This window comes from Rhynchophorus ferrugineus, unplaced genomic scaffold (assembly GCF_030347505.1).
Source record: "Rhynchophorus ferrugineus isolate W39M unplaced genomic scaffold, kcgeb_rfMv2 rfM8, whole genome shotgun sequence".
Taxonomy (NCBI): Eukaryota; Metazoa; Arthropoda; class Insecta; order Coleoptera; family Curculionidae; genus Rhynchophorus; species Rhynchophorus ferrugineus.
The window spans coordinates 26,479,008-26,506,374 of record NW_027472587.1 but is presented as its reverse complement, the minus strand read 5'-3'; the positions used below and the strand labels follow the sequence as shown (position 1 = coordinate 26,506,374).

The 27,367-nt window shown below is 29.6% G+C and overlaps 1 protein-coding gene across 2 annotated transcripts in view; it reads right to left on the bottom strand.

Annotated features, from left to right (window-relative positions):
- The window catches only part of Wnt2 (Wnt oncogene analog 2), a 402,687-nt gene that overhangs the window by 356,660 nt on the left and 18,660 nt on the right, over nucleotides 1–27,367 (bottom strand). The window contains exon 1 of one of the 2 annotated variants that reach the window (XM_076411151.1): nucleotides 19,487–19,633. The exons of the other annotated variant lie outside the window; for it this stretch is intronic. Coding sequence (XP_076267266.1) covers nucleotides 19,487–19,551 — 65 coding nt within the window. The 5' untranslated portion in view covers nucleotides 19,552–19,633. Of the gene's footprint in view, nucleotides 1–19,486; nucleotides 19,634–27,367 lie in introns of those variants that run through there. 2 annotated transcript variants of the gene reach the window in all.

Below are 27,367 nucleotides of genomic sequence, written 5' to 3'. Positions count from 1 at the left end.
ATCGAGATAGTGTTTTGTAATTTGTACTGTATTTGAAGCAATGAATGCCTATATTAGTAACAGACGCAAAACCATGCTCTCAAAGAACAAACTTGATCTAAAATTGGTGCAAATGTTGTAAAGATTATAACGCTGCTGCTCGAATATAAAATGATGGCACAGTGACATGGTTTAGAAGCTACACAATTTTAAAACAATAAGGAAGGAACCAACATAGTTATTTCGACATAGCATTACAATATTTCCAAAAATATGGGAAAAAATTATAGAAAAATTATGTAAAATATATTTATTCAAACATATCATATTAATTTATCTCAATTAATGCCTTTTAAAAGTAAAAAATCATGCACAACAAAACAAGTACCTATTATTTACAATATCAACAGCTGATTCTGGCGCTACTAAAGTCATAAACAGAGAGTAGTATTGTTAGTAAATTCACATCAAAAGATTTCATATTCTATTGTTCGAAAATACTCAGGGTTTAATGCCACGTTTTAGTAGAGATTATGTGTCATTAGGTGATTATAGTATTTAGTATGTTGTCAGTCTCTAATAAGTCTAGAAAGTGTCTGTATATTTGATCTATTTCATTAAAAGTATAATTAACAAAACAATTAATCTAAAATCATACATATGCAGACAAAAAAAATCTTAAAAGAAATTTGATGAATTTACCCAAAACAAGAATAATCTTATGACAGATATTCATATTCGAAAAATTGCCCAGAAAGAAAAACTTGGAAAAAACATTCCTTCTTAATTTAACACAGCTGCGCTTAGAACTGAGATTGATAAATAAACTTGTAAAATCATTTCCAAAAGATGAGGATTGTTTCAACTACATAGTTTCAAAGTTCCAGACCTCTTTTTCTTGGTGAAAGGCAGATAATTTAATCGGACCAGACATTATTATAGATATTATCACAAGGCTTATGGCTTAGGACTCAAAAGATGGAGATATTCCCGTACAAAATTCAATTAGTCCAAAAATCACTACCAAGAGATTCTGATCAACAAATTGAGTACAGTAATGCAATCCTAAAGCCCTCCGGTGAAACTGAAGATTTTTCGTCTAAATTGATAAATAGCCATGAAGCCCACTTTCTTCTCATTGGGCACGTCAATAAGCAGAACAGTCGGTTTTGGAGAACACAAAATCCTCAATTAATTAATGAAACATTATTGCATCTACTAGAAACAACTGTATGGTGTAGTATTCATGCTGTAAACATTATTCGTTAGCAAAGTAGTTAGCAAACAGCAAAAAATTATAATGTTATATTCAATAAATCATGATACACTTAAACACATATTATGGTAAACTCTGTCTGTCCATGGATGGCGTAAAATGAAGCATTAAGAAAAATATATTAATATTATCATTTTTCGACATATCCTGGTATATAACATCCGGATTTATAATTTATTTCAGTATAAAGCGATCGAAATCATCAGTCAATAAATGTTTTTTAAATATTTAAATAAAAATATTTAAAAAATCAGTTGCCGCTAATCCCTGAAATATGCGAGATAAACAGACAGCATATCCAACAAGGCGATGTCGAAAATTGGTTAGATTACGATGGCTTTTAGCGATCTATCGTTAATATTTAAGTCCAAGCTGTTCCGTATTAAATATAGTTATCGGCGCTTAATGTATTTAGTTTCGTAAATTGTTTCATCTTAAACGATTATAAATTAGAACTAGCTTCGAACGTTTTAACGCTTAGTAATTCCAACGGAAACAATTAGATATGTGTTTTGAATTTTCTCTAAACAAATAAGTAAAAAACTAAATATTTGATTTCGATATACGTTGCTAAATACGACGATATTTTCACACGAAGCCTCGTAATGTATAACAGTCGAAATACCGTGTGACGTATGTTGAGATACTAAAGATGAGTGTCATTTTTTTTTCGACAAATCTATTGACCTTGTTTTCTAGTTTGCCATTTGCTATATTTTTTCTTGTTTTATTGATTCGTATGCATAATAATATAGAATGGTTTTCATTGTTACAAAGTTTACAAACATATCTTTAGAACTTCAACAAGATGCTCGTAGCCAATAAGTATTATTATATGATTTCCATAATAAAATATAACTATACTGACTGACTTAATCTATATACTATTCTAAGTTATTCTAGAGATTATTATATATCACTCCATGTGTCTATTAATCAGTTCGTATGGATGCACTAACACTCTTTCAGAGTACTTTGCACTAACACTTCAAATCACACTCGTTATAGGTTCTAAAGGGATATCGCGCTGAATTAGTTTGTTGGGGACGTAATATGGGGCATGGACGATGACTCGCAACACTTTATTTTGCAATCTCTGAACGATAGCTATGATTGATTTACTAGTAGTTCAACACAGTTCACTACCATAGGTTCAAATGGGCCTAAGTATTGACTTATATAGCAAAACCAAAACTTTTTGTTTAGTTTAAGCCCAAATTGTTTCTGTTCTGTTCTTATATGTTTTTCCATGTTGAATGTCAATTAAAATGCATTCCCAGATATTTAACGTAGTATGCTTGCGGGTGTTCATAATTATTCAGTTTTACTGACGAAAAAGTTCTTCTACAAAGAGTGAATATCACATGGGTAGATTTTGTCTCATTTGCTTTGATATGCCATGTTTTCAACCACAAATCGGCTTTGTTAGTTTACAAACATAGTATTTAAAATTATTGTTCTGGGTTACTCAATAAGTTTACACAATAAAACCGAAGGTTCCGGAAATAAAAAGTAAACTGATTCAGTTTAATTCAATATGATCTTATGTCATCCATTTTATGGATATCTTCTATAGTAATTGTTCGTGTGGTGAATATTGGTATTCATTAAATTTGCTACATCTCATTAATAAGATTATGTATGTAAAAAAAAAGTACTCAAATTATTTAATTTGTTTTAGTTATTTGAAATACTGTCCTGTATTGAGTGAGTACGCTTTATTGATGGAAAATAGATTGGCTTGACTCAAAATACTAAACAAAAACATCTGGCTTTATTCTTTTTCTTATTCTCATTCTAAATTTCGTCTTTAATTCCTTTTATAACTTATTTAAAAATTAACCTTTCCGTTAAAGGTGGCGGTATTTGCATTCTCTAAGATTTAACAAATTATTGCCAGCGGCGGACATATTAAATATCATTCCATAAAGCCATTATATGATCAAGAATGTAAAAAGCACTGTAATTCGTACATTCTGTCAAAAGTTATTGCAGTATAAGAGAAATTCTAGAAGGTCATTTTGGCTTTATATTTCTTTCGTATTCCTGAAGAGCGAAAAATGCAATGCACGTTCATCAAATATTGTGTCTTGTTTATGCCGAGTGCTAAAGAGAACTTCAGTTTTAGAAATGATTTGACCATTCTCATTCCAGAAACTTCGATGTTACATATGAATTTTATTCTAACCTAATCTAATAAGAGTTCTAATAAAAATACTAATCGTGGAAAACGTCGATAAAATTCTCAAAAATATCGAGATAGAAATAAGAATTGATTAGTGTAAAAGATAATGTGTTCAATCACGATAACACTATACCTAAAACACTCATAGTGAGTTAGCAAATATTTAGAAACACGAAATTGTGGTTTTGCCAGAAAACTGACAAAAGATAACCGATCAAAACGGCACATATTAGTGCTTAATAAATATATTAATATGTTCACTTTGATGAAAGTTAAAAAACGATATTATTTTTCTTTTAACCTATTGTGAATATCAGTGTGTAGTATCTAAACCAAAAATGAAGGAACCTATTGAATAAATCATTCTAAAAATGATCCTTTTAATTTCAAGTTAGTGCTAAAGCATATCATCAACATAATGTGTCTAAACTAGAGTGTACCTGAGTTACTTCTCTATTTTAGAATTGCATTAAACTACTAACAGTATCTAGTAGGTTAACTGCAGATATTTCCATAATAAAAATTGCCTTAAAATTGCCAGTTCAAAAAGTTATTTTTTAGAGCTACATTTTGAATAGGGTAGCAATATCAATTATTCCTACAAATGTTGCTATTTTTCTAAATTATATTAAAAGTAAAATTGTGGGTTCTATCAATTTGTGTTTTTTACTGTAGCTTGAAAAAGATATACAGTCTATATCTAATTTTCAATGCCCCCAAAATTTTCTTTTATATATATTTTTAATTCTCATTTTTACAATCGAGGGTTTATCTGGACGGGACCTACAGTTTAACGCGGGCTCGGAACCACAATCCTCGGAATTAACCCTACCGACTGGCGAGTGACCAACTCCGAAATCATCCCAGAAGATATCCGGTCATACCCAGCCTGGTTACTGGCGTGACTGGGATCATTTTCCTTATCGGATTTTGCACAATTATCTAGGACAATCACAAACATAAATTTACGACCATGCCCCAGCAGGATTCGAACCCGCGGCTATCGCAACAATAGGAGGACCGTCCTGTTGCCTTTACCACTGCGCCAAACATCCGGGCCCCAAAATTTTGGAGATAAAACACCATCATTCTTATGGAACACCCTTTAATTTGCTTTTAACTTATGAGGACCATTACCATGGCAGCATGTTTCAGCCCTTTACTATTTACTGAAGCCCAAACTGTCTTCATCATATTAATTCTTCCATTATTTATTTTACAGGATTGCAATAAGATACAAAAGGGTATAAAGCGGGCAAACTACTTTTATTAGACAGTTTGGCCCTAAAAAAGCTGGAAGAAATATATAGGGTTACCCTCTCAGAAGATTTTTTTATTTTAAAATAAGTTTAATTAGTAACATTTCTTGTGGATGTTACTAATCTTAAACACTTTAACTACCAACATTTCAGGGGAGGGGGGTTCCTGCACATCAACAGGGTCCTGGACTTTCTCTAATTGGAAACCATTGAGGTTTTCAATAGCTAGCGATGCATTAGTTGTCAGTAGTACGGTTTTTTTAATTAAATCTGAAACCATATAGCTCTGTATACTTGTGGACAATAATCAAACCCCTAATTCGAAAATTAATAGAAAGAGTAGTAAAATTAGAAGCTTCGATAGCAATGAACTTACTGTCATCAGTAAACATCAGTTTAGTCAAAATATCTGTCGCATATTATTTAAGATCTGTATGTGTTTGTTTCAAATGGTTCTTATAATTTTTTTTTCAAAAACAGTGGAGTTATGACATACCCTTGGTGAACACCGATTTGGATCCCGAAAAAATGTAACAAAGTATTTTTCACTGTGATGGAAATATCAACTACGTACTTTTAATTATATTTTTTGTGTTACTTTTTTATCTGAAATATTAGTAAGGCTAAAACAAATCTAAAATTACATTCCATAACTCCATGGATTGGCCATATAAAATAAATCCATTACCAATTTATAATCAAAATATGTTCCTTGTGCCCAACTCAAAAGAACTGCATATAAAACACAAGCATATTTGTTTCTAAGGACATCATAACTGTATAAAATGTTTTTCTAATATTAAAATAAGGTAGTAGAGTATTTGCTTAACTTAAAAAAGTAAATTTTTGTTGGAAAAAAACACTATATAAAATCAGTTGACCTTGTATATCTATTTACAATATTTTCGGTATCGTTTTCTTGTGGTAGTTATATTAAATTCATTAGTTACAGTCTATTGGCAGATGTTGTTTTTTAATAGATTCATAAAACATAATATATAACAGCGACTGTGTGTTTAGGATGCCAGTCTTTTTTAAGACAGATTTTTTCAAATTTATTTATGTCGTTTCAAAATAATTCACACAAAATTTAACATTTTCCTGCTTCTAAAGGCTTTGTCATCTCGGTTTTGTGAACTAATTTTTTTAAATGTGTGTTTAATCAAAGACTCGAGTCAATAATAGAAGCAGAGGCTAAACACTATTAACCTAAGTTCCAAGTACAAATTAAATTTAACCTTCTACTTTCTACCGAATAAAACCGCTTCTAATGGCTTTTAAGTTCTTAGTTATCAATTTTATTCAATACCTAATTAATCTAAAATGACCAATAAAATCATTGTATAGTACCATATTACATTTCGTGAATACAAAAAAGTCTCTCTGAGTACAAGATTTCAGAATTTTTCAAATATATTTCAAAGACAATGGAATGTAAGGCAATGTATTGAACAAAAACTGAGCTCAAACTGTTAAACAAGTTTTAGGTTGATTAGCAGTTGACAAATCAATTGAATACAGATGCTTACATGTGATGGGAAAGGTCCCAAAGGGAGGAAAATGAGATTTCGAACAGTTTTAACATCGCGCGCTTCATTTCATACTAGACACAGAAGAATATATTCTGTAGTGTTATGAGAGGAGATCAAAATCAATCCAGCAATAGTACATGGGAATCATCCACATCGACCACGAAACAACATATTAATAGCCACATATCGTATTATCCGTATAATAACATGAATACGGTATAGAGTATATCCAAAGTTGCTGTGAACATATTTCATATATACGTTTAATGTATTGCCTGCCGAAATTTGCAAATTCGTTTTAGAATCAAACAATATTTTCCTTATCATTTTATTCTAGTTAAAAAGACATACTGTCTGAAATGTTCGAACACGTAAACGAACCAGCCTGTCAAAATCTTCCGGTTGTCAAACGTATACAAAATTCTTCAAAACAACGGCAAATATTGTCTTAACGCTTTGCATGTTCTGATAAATTACAAATCGCTACTCATTACTACTCTGTTTAAAAATGCCGATGCCATACAGAACAGATTGCCTCTCTAATCAGTTACTTCGAACAGAAACGAGATAATGGAGCTCCCCTCTTCTCCTTTCTCCATAAATTCATTAGAAAGGTAAGGATTTTTATTGTTAGATATTAGTTTACTGCAGTTAATATTGAAAATATTTTCAGCGTGTTGCAGTTGCATTGAATATCAATATGGACACGGTCATTGAAATATCTCAAAAATGGAGAACATAACCTTGGATTCACCGAAAAGAAACCGTCCTCAACGAAAAGGGCAACGAATTAAGATCAGCTTCATGTTAGCAATACCAGAGATCAAATATATGAAAGATATAAAAACAGTGAGCAGCTTTTCAACACAAAACATAATTTAATAAAATTATATTAGATGAAACCGTTGGAAAATGGAACTTTCAAACATTGCTTTTAAAAGAATACAATTTTTAAAATCATGTAATAAAACTTATTATTTCAATTTGTGTATTTAGATGAGACATGGATATTTCAGAATGACACCAATATATCCAACGGTCACTCAAGACAAGATGATAGTAAAAACAGTGTTACGAAAACTAAAGTTGATGGAAATAGGTAAACGTTGGAATAATAATTGACAGAGTTTTATTAGTCATTATATTTATTAATAATTCATTGCGGATGTATTGTGCTTCATGCTGAAAACATGAATGGTTATTTGCATAGAAAAAATTGAAAAATGATTGACGAGATGATAAAAATGTATGTCCATAAGATATGTGTGTAATTTTTCATAATATATATGAGTATTTAGTTAAAATGTGAAAAAATAGCAAATCTATTGCTTATGGCAAATGCATTAGGGAGAATTCAATGATTAATTTTATTACGAATAGTGTAAACTGGAAGTAGCAGAAGAAATAAAATATGCAGTGATATCAAAATGAGTTGACAAAGAAACACAGCATCGAAGGAAACATGAACTAAACGTAAAAAGGTAAACATGTTCTCCAATGAAAGTAAAACACATTACTTGGATATGCAATTGTTAATTAGGTGGACTAGACAGAACTAGACCTCCATCTCATAGGTGGTATGGAAAAGAATTCAATGTGAATATAATAAAACAACTCTAAGTTATAAATTATTATAGCTCTAAAATTAACTCTAGTTTAAATTATTCGATAATATATTCATTAGATATCCTATAACGTTAGTATATACTATAATATTTAATAACATTTTCGTTTTATTATTTTATTTCAGCTAGTATTTTTTAGATGCTAATTAGATGCTTTTTAGATTATATTTTTCGTTTATTTGTTTAATATATGATTCAACTAACTGACGATAGTTGTTATCATGTTGATATTGACAAAGCCATAATTAATTCATCATAATTAACCGTATTAAATTGATCATAGTAGCTCTCTATAAGTAGTTTTATACACATAATATCCATATTTATTTAAAACGCTCTAATATATGCCACGTGACGTGATAAAGTTACATTTCATCAAATAAATAACTTCTATCCGTTGTATCCATTTAGATTTTGATGCGGTAACTCCTATGGTTGTTAATCAAACTATTGCAAAGAGAAAAAATGTTGCCAATAGAGAATCCATAGCCAACATTGGCTAACATTTCGAATAAAAATCATTGCAGCACTTTTTATCGTTAAATTACTGTTAGGTATCATCGTCATAAATTCACAGCTGACGACTTCTCAGTTTCCTCAAATTATCTACTTCTCAACCAATATATCACTGTCGGTGCACCGGGACTTGATACAGAGCCTTTCGCTGTTTCTTCAACCCAAAAGGGCGATTTGGTCATAGAAGAATATCTTTGCGTCTTTCAATTTGTTGCTCAACTATGCACTGATTTTGTTATCTTGGAGAATGGGTTCTTTTCTAATACAACATCGTAGAGGAACACGTATAACAAGCGTTTAGTATCTCATTTAAAAGACCTCATGCTGATATATATCAGACTACAACAGTGTCCAATCTCGGAGACATAAAGTAGGATTGGAATGAGGCAGATATCAGTATTTATTCTAATATTTTCTCTCTCTCTCTCAAATTATTTCAGGAAATATAATCAGAAATACAACAATCCGTGATGATAAATTGATGTATGCCACAGCTATGTTGGAAGTGGTACAAATATCGATACATCCATATATCGTCCTTTAAATATAATCGTATATATATATATATATATATATATATATATATATATATATATATATATATATATATATGTTCGTTAAGAAAATATAATAGATGAAACCTTTTAATTTGAACAGTATACAAAAGATTTTATGGTTTTTTTTACCCAAAATTTTATTTTTCAACTTATTTGTCCGCATCTTTGTAACCACAGGTCATTTATTATATGTTTCATGAAAACTGCAATTTCCTCCAGATATAATATATTTTTAAGAAATAATAAATTCATTAGAAGGTTTGTTTTACAGGATTTTTCAAAATTAGTCATAATCTGAATAGGGATAATAAAAATGAATTTATAAGGTGATATACATAATAATTTTATCTTGAGATTATAAGAGTTATTTATATTCGCGATAAGTAAACAGAATGCGTTACATGCCAAGTCTGAAAAATTTTTAATTTTTATAAAAATATTAAAAATCAAATTGCAGAAATTTGTAAATTCTTCACAGTAATTAGTTTATCTACATTATTTATACCAATCAAAAGGCAATCGTACAGACAAACGAAACAAAATAATAGTCAATTAAATAAAGTGGAAAGTAGGTACATAGATATTTCAAATAGTCAATAGTCATCGTATTATAAATTGATGATTTTATTTGAGAGACTGTGTGAATTGTCTGATCAAAAAAGAAATCAATTTCGAGAACAAATGCTAACAAATGAAAAGAGATAATCTCATATTTAAAAAAAAATTAAATAAAAATTATTTTTCCGTCATTTTAAAAATATAATTTAATACATCAAGATTTACCAATTACAGAAAACTATACAATCCAATAACCGAGCCATTGCACATCGTAAATGATGTCGAATATACTGTCAAATATAATTTAGTAAAAATATAATGTTCGTTCGTAAACTTGGAGGTGATTTTTCCTTCTCATTTTTCCTAATTAAAAAGAGATAGAACATTGTCTCATGAATTAATGTTTGGTCGACGCTGTTGTCAAATCTCTACAAAATTCTTCAAAACATTAGTCATAACAATTAGAGATTATAAACCAGCGTCTTTAATCAATTACTTCGAGCAGTAACAAGATAATCATATTCGAACAAAAATATTGACATTATTAAATATTATAATTGTATTATAAATATATTATATTATAAATATTATAATTATAACTAAATTTAAGTTATTATTAATTTAACATTATAATTAAATATAAGTTGCTGCAGTTAAATTGGAAATATTTTAGCATATTGCAGCTGTACTTAATGTTAATATAAGCACTGTGGCTAAAATATCTCAAAAATAAAAACATACAATAAAATACGAATAAAATGAAAAAAGTCAGATTTGAATTGTGCAAGAGAACCCACGAGGAGGTCTAATAAATATAATTAATAAAAGTAAGAGAAGAATATAATTTTTAAAAGTATAGAACTCAGTCCCCAAAAATCAAAATCTGTAATTAAGGAATAGTTTGCAAAATATAAATTAAGTTTTGATCAAATTATTGAATAATACCACCAGAGTTTTACATATTCCTCATTATCACTTCATATTCAATCTAATCGAATTCATATAGCATGTTGTAAAGAATTAATACAATGTACATGTATGTCCGAAAGGATATACAAGTAAGAAGCATTGTCTACAATAACACCTTTAATTTGGATGGGCTCCATCAGATACACAGAAGAAGACGTTACGAAGTCCTGGAATCATAAACTAATGTTAGATGAATCAGATTTTAACAGTATAGTTATTGAATTGAACAGTAAAATGAGAGTGACTAAATGGAACACTCAGAATGTGAGATTATGATCAATTGCTAACAATTACCAAGATTTGAGTTATGCAACTAGAAACAGCTAAAGACAAGTATATAATTAATGTAGAATAACTGTAGAAAAATGTATTGTAAAGTGTAAAAACGTGTTTTGTGAAAGAGAATGATAGAATATACATTAGCATTTTGTTAAAAAGCATGAGGAGAAAATTAGTACTAATGGTTTACAGATATGGCAAATGCATTAGGGAGAATGCAGTGATTAAATCTAGTTTTATCAAAAAAGATATAGGTAGTAACAGAACAAACTAAGAAGAAATACAGTGATATCAAAATTACTTTACAAGGAAACACTACACTGAGAGAAGAAAAATGTACATAAGTGGTATGAAAGAAAGTAATAAGAAATACGGTGATATTAAAATGATTTGAGAAGGACATCCACCAACAAAAGTATCAAGAACTTAACGTAAGGGGTAAATATGATTTCTGATTGAACAAAAATATATAACTTGGTTATAAAAGTACTAATTAGGAAATTAAGCCTCCAAAGATTACTTAAAGAAAGCACCTAGCTGGAGAAAAGAGATCAATGTAAATATAATAAAACAACTGTAACATCAAAGTATTGTGTCCTATAATTAGCCGTAACAGGTCAATTGAACAGTCCCTACCAAGCTAAAACACATTTTTTAACACATTAATTCCTTTCAAAAGTGATACACTGATTATAGCGACCTTCCAAATTTTTGATACCATTTTTGTAGTACGATTTGTCCTTTGCTTCAAAATAGGCCTCAGTTTCGGCGATCACCTCTTCACTCGACGAAAATATCTTCCCAGCGAGAAATCCTTTCAGATCTGATAACGATGGATGAAGAAGCATTTTGAAGCCCAATTCATGGAATTTTGCCATCGTATTTACTGACTTGTGACACGGTGCATTATGTTGGTGAAGCAGCACTTTCTTTCTTTCTTCAAATGCGGCCGTTTTTTGGCTATTTCGTCCTTCAAACGGTCCAATAACGCTATGTAGTAGTTGCTGTTGATGGTCCTTCATTTTTCAAGGTAGTCAATGAAAATTATTCCTTGCGCATCCAAAAATACAGACTCCATAACCTTAAGATTTGCGCTTTCCCGAGCTTTGGAGCGGGTTCATCTTGTGCGGTTCACTCGGATGACTATCGATTGGACTTCAGAGTGAAATGATGGAGCCATATTTCATCCGTTGTCACATATCGATGCAAAATATCGGATTTATTACTCTTAATTATCTTCAAACACTGCTCCGAATCATCAACTCGTCGTTGTTTTTGGTCAAAAGTGAACGCGCGTGGCACCCACTCTACAAAGAGCTTTCTCATACCCAAATATACTTTAATGATATGATATACACATTGAGTTGATATCTTTGTAGTGTATGCTATTTCAGTAAATTTCAATTTATGGTCATTCAAAATCATTTTGTGGATTTTTTTAATGTTTTCATCGGTACAACATCTTTTGGGCGTCCACTGCGTTCACCATTTTCGGTGCTCATTTCATCACGCCTAAACTTAACATACCAATCCTTGATGGTTGATTTTCCTGGGGCAGCGTCCAGAAATTAGGCATCAAGCCAAGTTTTTGCTTCAACTGTATTTTTCCCTTCAAAAAGCAATATTTATTCAACACGCGAAATTCCTTTTTATCCATTTTTTTCATTCACAAACTAATGATCCGACAGCTGTTAAATTTATACACGCATTTTTTGAGGCCAACTAAAAACCATATGGATTTAATTCTAGTAGCGCCATCTATGTGTCAGGCCGGGGACTTTTCAATTAACCTACTTGTTTAAGTCTTACGAAAATATCTGAATTATTAATTATTTATTTATATTAGTATTTGTACGTCAAAGAAGTAATAATAATAGGTTAATAACCGCTAAACGTTTTAGACTAAAAGTAAAATTTAACATTACGTCACAACATTTGATGACAGGGGTTCACTTTTATTTTAAAAGGACTACATATATGGCTCTCCTGCCGAAGAAAAATATAAAAATACGGGAGCAAATCAAGCAAACGTCAAATTCATCACCAATAATAACTTTTCTAAAATAATAGAATTGATGACGTATATGGAAATGAATTGTATAGAGTCTTAATGAATGTTTAAGAGTTATCTTAGTTATTAATCCGCATAGTAAACCGCACGCAAAACACAATAGTCAACAGTAACCAAGTTGGTGTTTTACAAAGTGATAGCAACAGCGAATATCTTTATGACACCAAATTTATCAGCTGATATACGTATACGGTATTCTGCGTAAGTGATTAATTGACGTTATCACTATTAGTGACTGGAAGCTGTTTTATGTAATTGTAGATCAACGTTCACCGTCACGATGACTGTAAAGGAAAATCCAGCAAGACTAAATAGGAACAAATATTTTTCTAGGCCATCCTGTTGGCAAATTTGATTAAACGAATAATGGTAGTATTTATGCGCTCATCAGTTAGAAAAAAAACAAAGACTGCTTACACAGATAAAAATGTTATCAAAATTGTATGGTGGTATCAGCGGCAATAAAAATCAATACATTTCTGTGTCTGTTGAAGCCATTGTACAGGAACGACTGCGATAACGATATTAAATCGATAGAATTTAGTAGCTAACCCTACCGAATTACCCAGAAATGATAAATAATTATCAAAATATTTTTGCAACATTTATTTCGGTGCAATGAACCTTAGTTCGTGGACAACATTATATTATTTTATGTTTACTTTAATGGTATCACAATTGTCAATATTTTATAATTTATTGATATAATTAGTAAAAATAAAAGTTGGAAAACTTAATTATTTTAGAAATATGTTCTTGAAAAGTTATTATAGCTATAAATAAAATCAAACTTGTATTAATAGATTCGTAAAGGCCTATTTAAGTTTATTAATGTTGGTTGTTTCTTTGCTAAATAACTTACCACTTTGCCAATAATTTGAAATACTCATATTTGAATAAATTTTTGTAATTGGGGTAGTCAAGATGATATGATATGATGATATATAGTATACTTCAATATAAAATATATGTGTACATTAAATGTTGCATTTGGTTTTTGCAACTCCTTCTTTTGTAAAATTATATTTTGAAGCCTCCATGTAATTTTCATGCTTATTATTTGCAACGCTGTCAGTACTCATATCTTCCTTATATACAGTTATACGAGGGTCACTATTTATATTTCGGGAACTGGCAACACTGTTGTCATGTAGATCCATCTAACTGTTCCATCCTAAAGTTTGACATTTTTGACGATATACGTACTCAGAACATTTTGTCGCGCGGACGCTATCTGTTTATTTTATATTTAGTTGCGATGATTTTTTAAGATTTTCGACGTGGATTATAACAAGTGTGCATCAATCAACATAGTTTGACTTTTGGCGATGAAGCCACCGTGTATCGCTAGTTTAGTGGATTCAATCGTGGTCGAAGTTCGCTGTCCGACGAGTTGTGTAAAGGTCGTCCAAAATCGACTGTTGTGCTAGGAAACATCGATGCTGTGTGAGAAATGATTAAGCAAGATCGTCATGTCACCTATTGTGAGATTGAGGCATTCCTAAGCATTAGTGTCACCAGCATATATGCGATTTAACATGAACAAAATGAAAAAAATGCTTGTGTCGATTGGTTCAAATGCAAATGCTTAAGAAATTCAATCGCGGCGCTTCGAAAGAGGTTTATAAAATCGTGATAGATGACGAATCATGAATATATTCGTATGAGCCCGAAAGTAAGCAGCAATCAACTGTATGGGTGTTTCAAGATGAACCAAATCCAACAAAAGTTGTTCACGCACGAATCATTTCAAAGAAAATGGTGGTCTGTTACCGGTCATATTACAACAGTTCCTCTAGAGGATCGTAGAACAGTAAATTCTGATTAGTGCAAAACCATTTGTTTGTCAGAAGTCTTCGGTGAAATAAGGAAAACGAACAAGAGACGCCAGATCGTTCTTCATCATAATAATGCGAGCTCTCAAACAAGAGATTATTTGAGCACTCAAAACATCGAATTGATGGCTTATCCGCCGTACAGCCCGGATTTGCCACCTACTGAATTCTTTTTGTTCCTATCCGTGAAGAATAAACTGCGATCAGAAATCATGTCTTGAAGATACCTCATTCGGAATGGAATAAATGCTTTGAAAATTGGTTTATGCGTATGCAAAAGTGTATCAATCATCGTGGAGAGTACTTTGAAAAGCAATAAAAATATATTCGTAGCTTAACTATTTGTCTTTTTTTGTGTAATTCTTGCTTAATTAAAATGCTTCTCCCTGGCTATATAAAACTGACGAATACCTTAGAGTCAAACAAGGAAGATACATATTCTAACTGGAAATATAATGTTATATTACCACCAATGTTACTACCACTGTTACTCCAAATGTTACTACCTATTAATAAATTCTATCCATTATAATGGTATTATAAAAATTGAAATGGCGATATATTAAAAATCATTTATTTCAAAAAATATAATTAAAGCAAACAACAACGCAATGATAAATTGATGTATGACATAGCGAAGTTTTAAGTGATACGATGGAAGAGTAAGATCGATATATCCATATATAGTGATATAAATATATTATTTACCACACCAAGGACCAAAACATGAATAAATATATATGTCTGTTGAGAAAAGATAATTGTTGAAACCTTTTAAATATGAACAATGTACATATGATTTTATCTATTTTTCGACCTATTTGTCTGCATCTTGTGTAACCTCAGACCATTTATTATATACTTCATCAAAACCACAATTTCCTCCAGAAATAATATATTTTTAAGAAATACTAAATGAATTAGAACGTTTTAGAGGATTTTTCAGAATTAGTCATAGTCCGTATTGCGATAATACATTTTATTTATAAAGTATGTAGATAATACCAACATAATTCTACATAACATAATATATCATCTTTCGATAACGTTATCTAGGACTATACCCAAAGACATGAACAGAGGCTTCATCAGCACATCAATGTTGAGGTTTTTCCAGCTCCTCCTTAAGCAGAATATTAATGAAAGTAAAACCATTTGATCTATTTAAGTGAAGTTATTAGTAAATGTGTAAAGTAAAACTAAATGTGTATGGAGAGTATAAAATAGTGGAATAGATGCTTCATATACATGAAATATTTAATTGTATTTTATGTAATTTACCGTTTTAGAAATAAGCCTGTGAAAATATACATGGTAGATAAGATTACTGAACGTTATGGCCACAGAGTATTATGCCTTCCTCCCTATCACTGATATTCATTCCAATTGAGTTGATATGGGGTATTGCAATAGACATTCAGGTCGAGAAGAATATTCAAACCAGAACTGTCTGAATTGATGTAAAGAGACATTCTCGAAAATAACATTTTCGGTTTTTGATAGATTGGAAACAAGTCAAACAGCTTAGTTATTAACTTGATTAGTTTTTCTGAAAGTGACAGTGATTGAATAAAACTTAATGAGTGTTGGTTTATAATTCAATGCTGCCAATTACTAAGACAGTGTGATGAAAGAGGAAACTACTAAAATTCAGTATACAATTAATATACTTTAATTGTAGGAAATTGTATTATAGAGTATGTGAGCAGTGAGCTTTATGAGCATGTGTGGGGTAAATGCATTAAGGAGAATGCAGTGATTAAAGGTAGTTTTATCAAGAAATATGTATACAGGTAGTAACAAGACAAACTAAAGAGAAGTATAGTAATATCAAAATGATTTTACAAGGAAACATTGCACCGAAGGAAACAAGAACTAAGCGTAAAAGGTAAATTGCTCCCTAATAAAAGTAAAATACATTATTTAGATATACAATTATTAATTATGTGGATTAGACCTTCGGGGGATACCACTACTTAAAAAACGCATAATATATATATAATAATTTATTAGAATAAACAACTTGTCTTTGGATATTAATTTACTCAAAGAAGAAATAAAATAAAATGTATTTAAGTTACAACTCTACATATACTAGTATGATAAAAAATCACTCTAATATACCATATAAATTTACCACGTTCAATGTAAATGTAATAAAACAACTCTAACCTATAAATTATTGTATATATTCATATTAAATGAAATGGAGCTTATTTATAGAACGTTATATTTAATGCAATAAAATGTGTAAAAACAGAATATTTCATATATTCCATACAAAATGATAAAATAAATTTATTGAAATAATATTTGGAAATTGTAGGTGAAATTATTTTTTGAGGAAGAAGATGAACATGGAAGCTGCTAGATCAAAACTGTGACGTTAGAAGATTAACCTACAGGGATATCATGTTTAATCAAATTATGCTACAAAATATTATATTTTATCAATTTTATTTCATTTAATACATTAACATTGATATTTTAGGCACCTCAATTTAAAATAAAATTTATGTAAGCTATTATTATTATTAAATCACGACAAAATATTTTACTCAGTTATGTAGATTACAAATCCCAAAACAACAGAATGTAGTAAGACATTTTGAATAAACTGTAGTTCTTCTAATATTACATTCAGTAACTTATTTGACCTCTAGGAAAGTCAATAGAATATTTCTCATAATTAATGATCAAATAAGCAATAAAATGTGAACAACTTTACAATTCATTCATTATATTAATGCAAAAATTTATATTAAACATAGCAAAACTTTTATCAAAACACTTAACTTAATGAAACAGGTGATGAATGTAATTCCTATATCAACGTGCAAAAAATATACACGTTCTTTATCGTTATCTTAGTAGTGAAGACGTAAATGATGACCAACATTTTACTGAATCGAAATGCATGACAACCGAAAATTCTAGCAAAATTGTATACCAATTAATATAAACGAAATTTGATATACCAAAGTCGTTAACTGAATGTTGCCAACTTTTTCAATCAGGTTTCTGTTATAACAATTCAAATCTGTTATAACCAAAATATTTATTTGGAAGCAACTACCTATGTAGAATTGTTATCACTTTATAAAATTCCTATTTAAATGTATTAGTATAATATGTAGGAACTTGCCAAACAGCTGAATGTGCGCGATGACAATGAAGCATGTAGGCTCAAACGCAAACTACCATGCGAACTGATTAATAGAAACATAGAATGGGATTAAATAATCTCTAGAAAAAGCTAGAATAGTTTTCAGAATGAGTTGCGATGGACTTACTGAAGATAACTTACTGAAATGACGTTCTACATGTCAGGATGGTTATATTATACAAATGAAATCATATAATGATACTTATTGTCCACGGGCAGATTGTTGATGTTGTGATATGAAATGAATCAAGGAGGCTTTAAAAAATATTGGGGGATGAATAAGGACAATCAAGGTTATTTAACATAATCGCTTGAAGAAAAAGTAATTTTAAGATTTTCAATATTAAATTTCAAACTCGATCAATAACATATAACACATGTCGTTGATTGTAGAACTTCTGAGATATCTGAAAAAAAAAACGAACCAAATAGTGCCCATAGGTCTATTTTGAAGACAGTTTTACAAAATTCCTAGAATATCAATTCATTTTCAATTTCTCTCAATTTTGTCCGGATATTTTAACCGTCTTATTCAGTAACATTAGTTTTGTGACGAGTTAATCAGATCATGATAAATTCTAAAAGGCATCTTTGTCAATCCCACCAAACACTTAGCACCAAATTCCTTGATGCCAATATGGGCATTACAACAATCACCAAGAACTCATCAAACGTAATAAATTAAAACAAAAATGTTCTTCCGGGGCCATATTTACAAAATACGTATTTAGAATGTTCTATGTGCTGTTAGTTTTCAAATATAATATAGCTTCATTGAATAAATAATTTGGCTCACATTTTTGAAATAGTTTCTTAATTAAGAACATTCCATGCAAATTTGAAATATCTTCTTGTAGTGTCACCTATTCGAAGGCCTGAGATATGTTTTCAGGATTCCTTCAGGCAGATGAAAAGAGACTTTGGGTAATATTGTTTGGTAAGTCTTACTATGATCTGATCTACTATTAACTCATTCTTTCGGCTCAGTTGCTGTTCTGAACAATGTCCATGGCATTATCACAGTTTTAGTGAGCTTGTTCTATTAGAAAATATTTTAGGTACAAATTAAGTGGATATGTATTTTTAAATTATAAATAGAGTATTTTCAATTACAAAATCATTGTCCTATCTGAGGAGTCAAGTGCTTGTGAAGCCACTTCAGCAATATACTGCTTGTCGTTCAAGTGGTTGTTGAACAATCATAATCAGCAAGGATATTAAAGTTTTTAACTAAAATTTTTTTTTTGCTTTCCTATTATCATTGGATTTTTTGTGAACTATTAGTATTAGTTATTATTCGCTTTTTCGGCTTCCTGCAGATTTTTTTTCTGGCACCATTTTCCAATATTCCTTTAAATGGGCTAGATAGCAGTCGAATTTCATACCTAATTTTAAATCGTTATAACTATTTTGCCGCTAATTGGAACATGCTTTTCCCATTGTTTTAAAAAACCACTTCCCAGACAACCAAATATTTTGATGTTTTTTGTAAAATCTGATTTCAATAGTTTACTTCACAATTCAAAACAAAATATAGTTATATTAAATACGCTTGAATTAAATTTTATATTATTCTCTGTATTCAATAGAATGATCTTTAGCACTATAATATCACAAAGAATTATTAAATATCCGTCAACTTATACCCGATGTATCCGATACCATGCTAAGTGACTTACCGAATTAACTGCATCCACACAATCAGGCAAAGTAATTTTAAAGAATCACTACAACAAACATGCATTTTCTATCACTCCCGGATATGTTCACACTACAACACGGCATATTCACAGCACTCACGCCGTCAAACTTAACTTCATTCATTCATTCGGTATATGAATTAACTAAAGCATTATTTCGAGCGTTATAAAAACGTTTGTTATAAAATAACTGATAAGATCATTAATAAACGAGTATAGAGATAAACATTTCAAGACTCGACAGTTTTTTTTATTTTAGCAGAGTGTATATTGCAGTGTAGGGAGACCTGTTGTGCGTTGGAAAGTGTCTAGGATAATCGTAAAGATTCTTAAACTATGTTACGTTAAAACAACATTGTCTATCAACGTATAAATACAGGTAATTTGTTTCTTACTTACATATTATGATTAATTTTTGTCTCTAACTTATTGCCTATTGTTATAATATGATCAAGATACATCACATAAGTTTTAGTCACAAAATATAAAGTCACTAAAGGTATAAAAACAAGAACAGAATATTTATTTTCTTTCAATTTTATATTTTGTGCTGACATCGGTTTTTTTTGTACAATTTTAAGGAAATTTGTTTTTACTACCTCATTTTTACAGAATTTCTGATAAAATAATGTTTTTAAATACAAAAACAGAGGAAAAATATTATTTTCCTTAATATGAAGGTTCAAATATTTTTTTCTAGCATTGCCCCATGTCAAAAATGGTTTCTGAAAAAAATACAATGACAAATTAATGGTTTATATTCTGTTCTGTGGGTTCCTACATCAAATTTTCAAAAAAGATGGTTTATTCTTTGCATATCTAACCAGATTATTATGAATCTAAATATAAAAAAGTATTGCTTAACCGATATGCAATTCCTAGCTGTAATTTAAACAGTAAGTCTTTCAATATAATATATTTCGATAACTAAATGGAAATGGATAAAATATGGCTAAAAGTTCAAAATTAGGAGCAATAATTGTTCAGCCCTTATTAAAATTGACAGAAAAATTTTAAGTTATTGTATATATTAGTTATTATATATATATATATATATATATATATATATATATATATATATATATATATATATATATATATTCAATGAAGCTATATTATATTTGAAAACTAACAGCACATAGAACATTCTAAATACGTATTTTGTAAATAAAGGCCCCGGAAGAACATTTTTGTTTTAATTTCTTACGTTTGATGAGTTCTTGGTGATTGTTGTAATGCCCATATTGGCATCAAGGAATTTGGTGCTAAGTGTTTGGTGGGATTGACAAAGATGCCTTTTAGAATTCATCATGATCTGATTGACCCGTCACAAAACTAATGTTACTGAACAAGACGATTAAAATATCCGAGCAAAATTGGGAGAAATTGAAAATGAAGTGATATTCTAGGAATTATGTAAAACTGGCTTCAAAATAGACCTATGGGCACTATTTGGTTCGGTTTTTTTTTTCAGAAATCTCAGAAGTTCTACAATTAACGACATGTGTTAATTGTAGAATTATTAGTTAACTATTGATCGAGTTTGAAATTTAATATTGAAAATTAGGAGCAATAATTGTTCAGCCCTTACTAAAATTGAGAAAATACATCAATATTAAAATTATATTATAAACACTTAGCACCAAATTCCTTGATGTCAATATGGGCATTACAACAATCACCAAGAACTCATCAAACGTAAGAAATTAAAACAAAAATGTTCTTCCGGGGCCTTTATTGACAAAATACGTATTTAGAATGTTCTATGTGCTGTTAGTTTTCAAATATAATATAGCTTCATTGAATATATATATATATTGTAGAATATATTTATATAATCAGGTCCTTCGGCTTCATACCGATGCAAATCAAAAGGAATAAAAACTAAAAGTATATCTATTAATATTGTAACTAATATTTTTATTTCCAGAAATATCAGAAAATGGTGATCGATTTTTAAATTATTAAATATGTCCAACTTCCTGATGAAAAATGTCAAGAAGATTTCATAGAGTAAAAATAAAAAAGTTTGCATGGTTACATGTAATATGGATAACGTCTGATTATATACACATAAGGGATGTATTAAAGGAAGAAAATTAGAAATCAAAATTAATATATGTAAGTCATTTCAGCATATTTGAACTTGAATTTTTAAATATATTTTGGAAATATTGCTTTTTTGCATATTTTAAAATCTCCTTTTACCAACTATGGGTTTATCTGGACCGGACTATCGCAACAGTAGGAAGACCATCCCATTGCCTTTACTACTACGCCACTAATATTGCTTATTTTTAATGTTAGTATTAATAGATGCAAAATATATTGCATTGTATTATACTATTTAAGTCAATAGCAACGTACAATTAGAAAACAATTTATCGGTTATCAGTTGGTAAATCACTTATCAGATTAGATAATGTTTTTTGAATATGTTCTATTCTAATGTTACCTAGTATATCAATAAAATATGATATTCAAATACTATACTTTAATTACATCACTCTTTTGTAAAGCATTTTCGTGCCTTCAGGTGGCTCAGGTATAGACTTTAAATTGTCTATTTGCATATAAAAATAAACGCTGACAAAAAGATAAGTCAAAGTAATGTTATATAATCGAATATCCATTATTATTATACCATAAATAAAAATATTAAACATTGTTAGGAATTTTTGAGTTGTGTACTATTAAACTATTGATAAATAGCGTAAAAGTAGCATTCCTTAATTTCAGTAATATAAATAAAGATTAAACAGGCCATAAAGAAGCTTTTTATTTAGTGAATATATGAGTCAATATATCGAATCCGCCCAATATTTTCTGTACATAGTCTGGATAAATTTTATGATTTCCGTAAAGGAACGTTTAAGATAATTGGAGTTTGGGTTTTCTGTGGATTAATTTACATCTTTCAATATTTTAAAGATTTAACTATTATATTTTGCTGTACTTGCAGTTTGAATGGCGAATTTTGCTAATAACTTCTTTATTAGATACGCTTAGTACAATCTTTATTTACAATTAATTTATTACTACTTTTCATTTGTACTTGGATTAATTCACAAGCAAGACGTGCGAGAAAATACATCAATATTAAAATTATATTATTCAATTATAATAACTTATAGCTCTAGTTTACACTAAAGATATACACTTTATATAAGTTCGTACGGTTTTGTTCGCTTCAATCTCCTGATATCTTGCGCGATGTCCAGCAGTTAGACGATCGAAGTTAGTCCAGCGAAGAAGGCGATATCTTGGATAAGTTCGCAAATCCATTTGATTTCTAGGTCATCGTGCAGTTCTTCGTTAGTTACATAGCGATAGGTATTGGTAATCAATCGAAGAACCTTGTTTGACAGCATATTTGCACCCCATAGGTCCAAATTGGCTTTATAATTGTATTATAGATCAACCTCTTTGATTTTAGATCAAGTTGAGAGTATCTTCCGACTAACCTTATAGTTATTTTATTTATGTATTTGAAAAGGATTGAACGATAAATTTGTTCACAATTTCAAGTATTCCAGTTTTATTTTTAATTCCTTTAACTTTAATTATAACATGTCAGAAACTGATGCCTAATGGGAAAACTGATGTGTAGTTATGATCTCTTGTAGCGTGTTTGTCTTTGGTTTTTCTCTTTTTTGGCTCAATCCTAGCGACACTTATTAATCATAGTGGCAAAATCTCGTGTTGTCGTCGCGTGATACCTTCCCTTATCGTTATTATTCGTTGTCTGTTGTAAATGCCCAACATTATCATTGACTACTATGGACTAAGAAGGTTGTTGTTGACCATAATGGTTATTTCTTCCCTACTATTGACTATGATTGTCATTGTCTGATATTGATATTATGGATAGTATCCATTATCGGTCAGTACAGTTATTTAGCAGTACTATGATCCATCGGCATATTTAAATACCCGTACTATTAGCTGCCAGTAATATTAGCTGTCAGTATTATTATTATATTTCATTATTACCTGATATTAGAAGTATCGGTCGTGATAATCACCAATCCTTGCTACATTTCATGTTTGTTCTTAATTTCACCCCTGCCATAGAAAACTGGTTGCTCAAATACGTTTTCCTTTCGTTTACAGAAGTGTCAGCCTGCAACCTGGACATCAAACCTTGCAGGCTTAGAATTTGATTTATTGATTTTGCCACTTATTGTGGAAGTTGCTGTTATATCATTTATTCTGATGTCTATTTTCATTTGTTTAAGACGTTAACTTGTTGTATATTGTTCTATGTGAATATAATTTTTAGGTTACGCCCTGGAAGATGTTGAAAAGTGAGCTTCTGAATAATTATTTCCATAATTTTTAGATTGGAAATGTGTCCTCCCAGAAATTCTAGTGTTAAAATGACAGCTAGATTGGTAAAACGTTGGCTCTTGTTCGTAGCGGGATTTTGATCGATATCATAATTATATTATAATCATAATTATAATCAAATATATCCAAGCAAGGAAAAATGCTTGGTACTAATTGGGTTTGTACGAAGTTTAGGTAAGAATAGACAGATATTTATTATAGATTATCGATATATTTTATCAACACAATATTGTAATAAATATAAATATTTTCTCTACTTTACCGTCCCTGCCCAGCAATATAAGGATCCTAGTTAATCTTATTGAGACATACACTAATCCCTTCAACCTAATAGAAATGCAGCTAGCACAAGGACAAACCCAGCCCCATTATCATAAGTAATAATACAAATTAATAACCTATTTGAGACAACGTGACGTCATTCGTGCGTAATGAAGACTGCGTTAAATAATAGAGATTAAAGTAAATTCACGTACGCTAAAATATTCCACAATTAAATGAAAAACATTAAACATAATTGGGACGTAACAATTATAATAATATTCTACAATATACTTGGTATGATGACAATGACAATACTTCTTTTGTTTTAAATTTGGATATAACTATGCAAATTAAAGTATACGTGATTATTGGAATAAAAAGTTAAGTAGATTATAAATATAATTGTTGTTATATTAAAGCTAATGTGTGTATATAGAAGTATAAAACTAATATTTTGTATTTTAATGAGTACTTGCTAATTATACGACTTATTATTTTCTACGAATATTAATGGTTCGAAGAAAATGTAGTCACTTCACATGCAAAGCGGCCGACGAATCAAAATCACCTTGTTGAATCTATTGGAAAACAAATATATGAAATGTATGAATAAAATAAGCAATTTTTTCAATATTGCGTAATTAAACCTGGGAAGAATTTTCAGAAACCTCAGGTTGTCTCCCGATAAATATAAATTAAATGTTTGTGTTTCATGTATTTTTTTAAGATAATATGATAAAAGCATTAGGGGGAATGCTTTAATCGGAAGACGTGAACGTGACACGGAGCAAATAAAGTAAATATGCTCTCGAAAATAGAATCAGTGAAAATATAATACATTGCTTGGATATAAAATTTTGAATTAAATTAATTATGCCCCCAGAGGAGACCACTACACAAATTATGCGACTACAAAATAAAACGCATCTAGATATTTATTTCATAGATGGTGTGAAAAAGATTTTAAAATAAATGTATACAAAATATAAATAAAAATATAAATATAAAGTACAAAACAACTATAACCTACAAACTATTTATAATTAACTGTTAAGCCCTTCGATAATATATATATTAAAGAATCTTCAAGAATAAATGATATTTTATAAGTTTTTTTTTCGTTATATTATGTACATTAGAATTTTTTATTTACCATATTCTTATATGTTATATATTTGTTATATCATAATATATGCATGAAATATATTATAATGTTACAATAAATAATATTTTATAACTTTATTTTTGTTTCGTAATTTTGTTTACATTAGTTCCTATTTATCATTTTTTTATATACTATATATATGTTATACATAGATTCCCTGGTATTTTGTAAAGATTTTATGTTTAGAACATTAGGACGTGTCAAGAAGGAAGATGGAAGATGCAAAGCTAATCGGCCTGTACCTGACCAGTGATCACAGGAAAAAAGTAGAGGTGGGACACTAACTTTATTTATGAAGTGATTAATTTTATTCAGCGCGAACTTCAACAATCTTTTACTCTTCAATTTTTTACACTTTAATCTCTTCCAAAAGGACTGGCAGCAATGAGATGGAAGTTTGTTTATGGATAATTTCAGTCATGTTTTTTATTGATCAAGTTGATAAGTTTTATAAATCTCTTTATTGGTAGCTTCTGCAGCAATTGCAATGTTATTAAGTCATAACCTGTTGATTTCCCTAGACCATAATTCAACATTGGTGGCTTTGATTATTTCTTTCGGCGTGACTAATTGAGTGGTCGAATTTTCACATTCAATGGCTGACAAATTATACTCAATATTACTCGCGGTTGGTATGAATAAAATAGAATTATTGAAACATTATAATTTTAAGTTAGATATTGTATTTAATAAAATATTAATTATAATAGCAATATAAATTAATTAGCGTCCACAATTACATCATAATAATTACTTTACACTTGATAATTATAAATGTACGTTAAAGCCTTGATTTTCAATAAAATATAACAGACCCAAAAAACGAGTCTAGCATTCAAAAGGCGCCAAATCCCATCCAAATAATTATGATAATTTATTTATTAAATAGCATGTTAGGCATCTATGTCTGAAAAATTTTGTTGATTTGATCACCTATCAAAACAGTTCTATCAGACCTATTATTATGTTTTAACAATATATAATGAATTATATCACCACAGAGACGGAATATAAATAATGTGTCCTAAATAATAACAGAGGTAATAACAGCAGTCGAAATCAAATTTATTTTATGCTTTTTTACATGACATTTAAATTAAAATTTTTTGCTATAAGTTTACTTTCTTAAACATCTAAATTTTCCAGAAAGATTATTTGCGTCAATTTGAAGAATTTTTTGACCAACATAGACTTTCCATAGTTTTCTGTAAAATTATCTATTTCATATATAAGTTTAAAAATTTATTAATAAATTTTTATTATATATTTATTTATCTATTTAGAATAGTTATATAAGTTTACCCCAATAGTCAAGGCAACGGGACAGTGCTCCAACTGTTGATATAAACACGGATTCCAATACTGCTGGGGCATGATAGCAAACTAATATTTGTGATTTTCCATAATGCAAAAGTGGAAAATCCACGCTAGTATCTGCTGGCTGGGTAAGGCCGTATGTTTCCTGGGACGATTTTATTTATCTAATTGTTTATCTAAATTAGGTCATGCCTTTCAAAGTAGTCTTAAAATACCTCAATAATTGGGATACAATTCGATTATTTCAGATGTGTACAACTCAATTCACAATATTTATTCTATATTTTATATTATATATTTTACGTTAATACCATATCAATCACAATTCTCAGAACCTAATATGGCTTCTAATTACGTACATAAACTAATTATTAATTAACAAACAATGTTACAATATACCCAACCTGATATAATATGTTGTTATGGTATGTACAAGGTTTAAATAAAATTATTTTTTTGAAGTTTTGGGTATTGTTTTTTATAGATATAAATATTTTTAAATGCAGTTCATAAAATACTGATTTATTTCTTACATGATATTTTCACTATCACATCACTAAAAACAGGTTAATTGAAAAGTCTCCGCCCCCCATAGTAAAACACATTTTTTGGACAATTTTTTTTTATTCAATATAATTCCCTTCAAGGGTGATTGCTTCAAAATAGGCTTATATACTTAAAATTGGTGATTTAATTGTTAATGACAATGAAGGGCCTGAAGGAATAAGGTTCGAGTCCAAGACAAAACGTATTGAACGAAACTC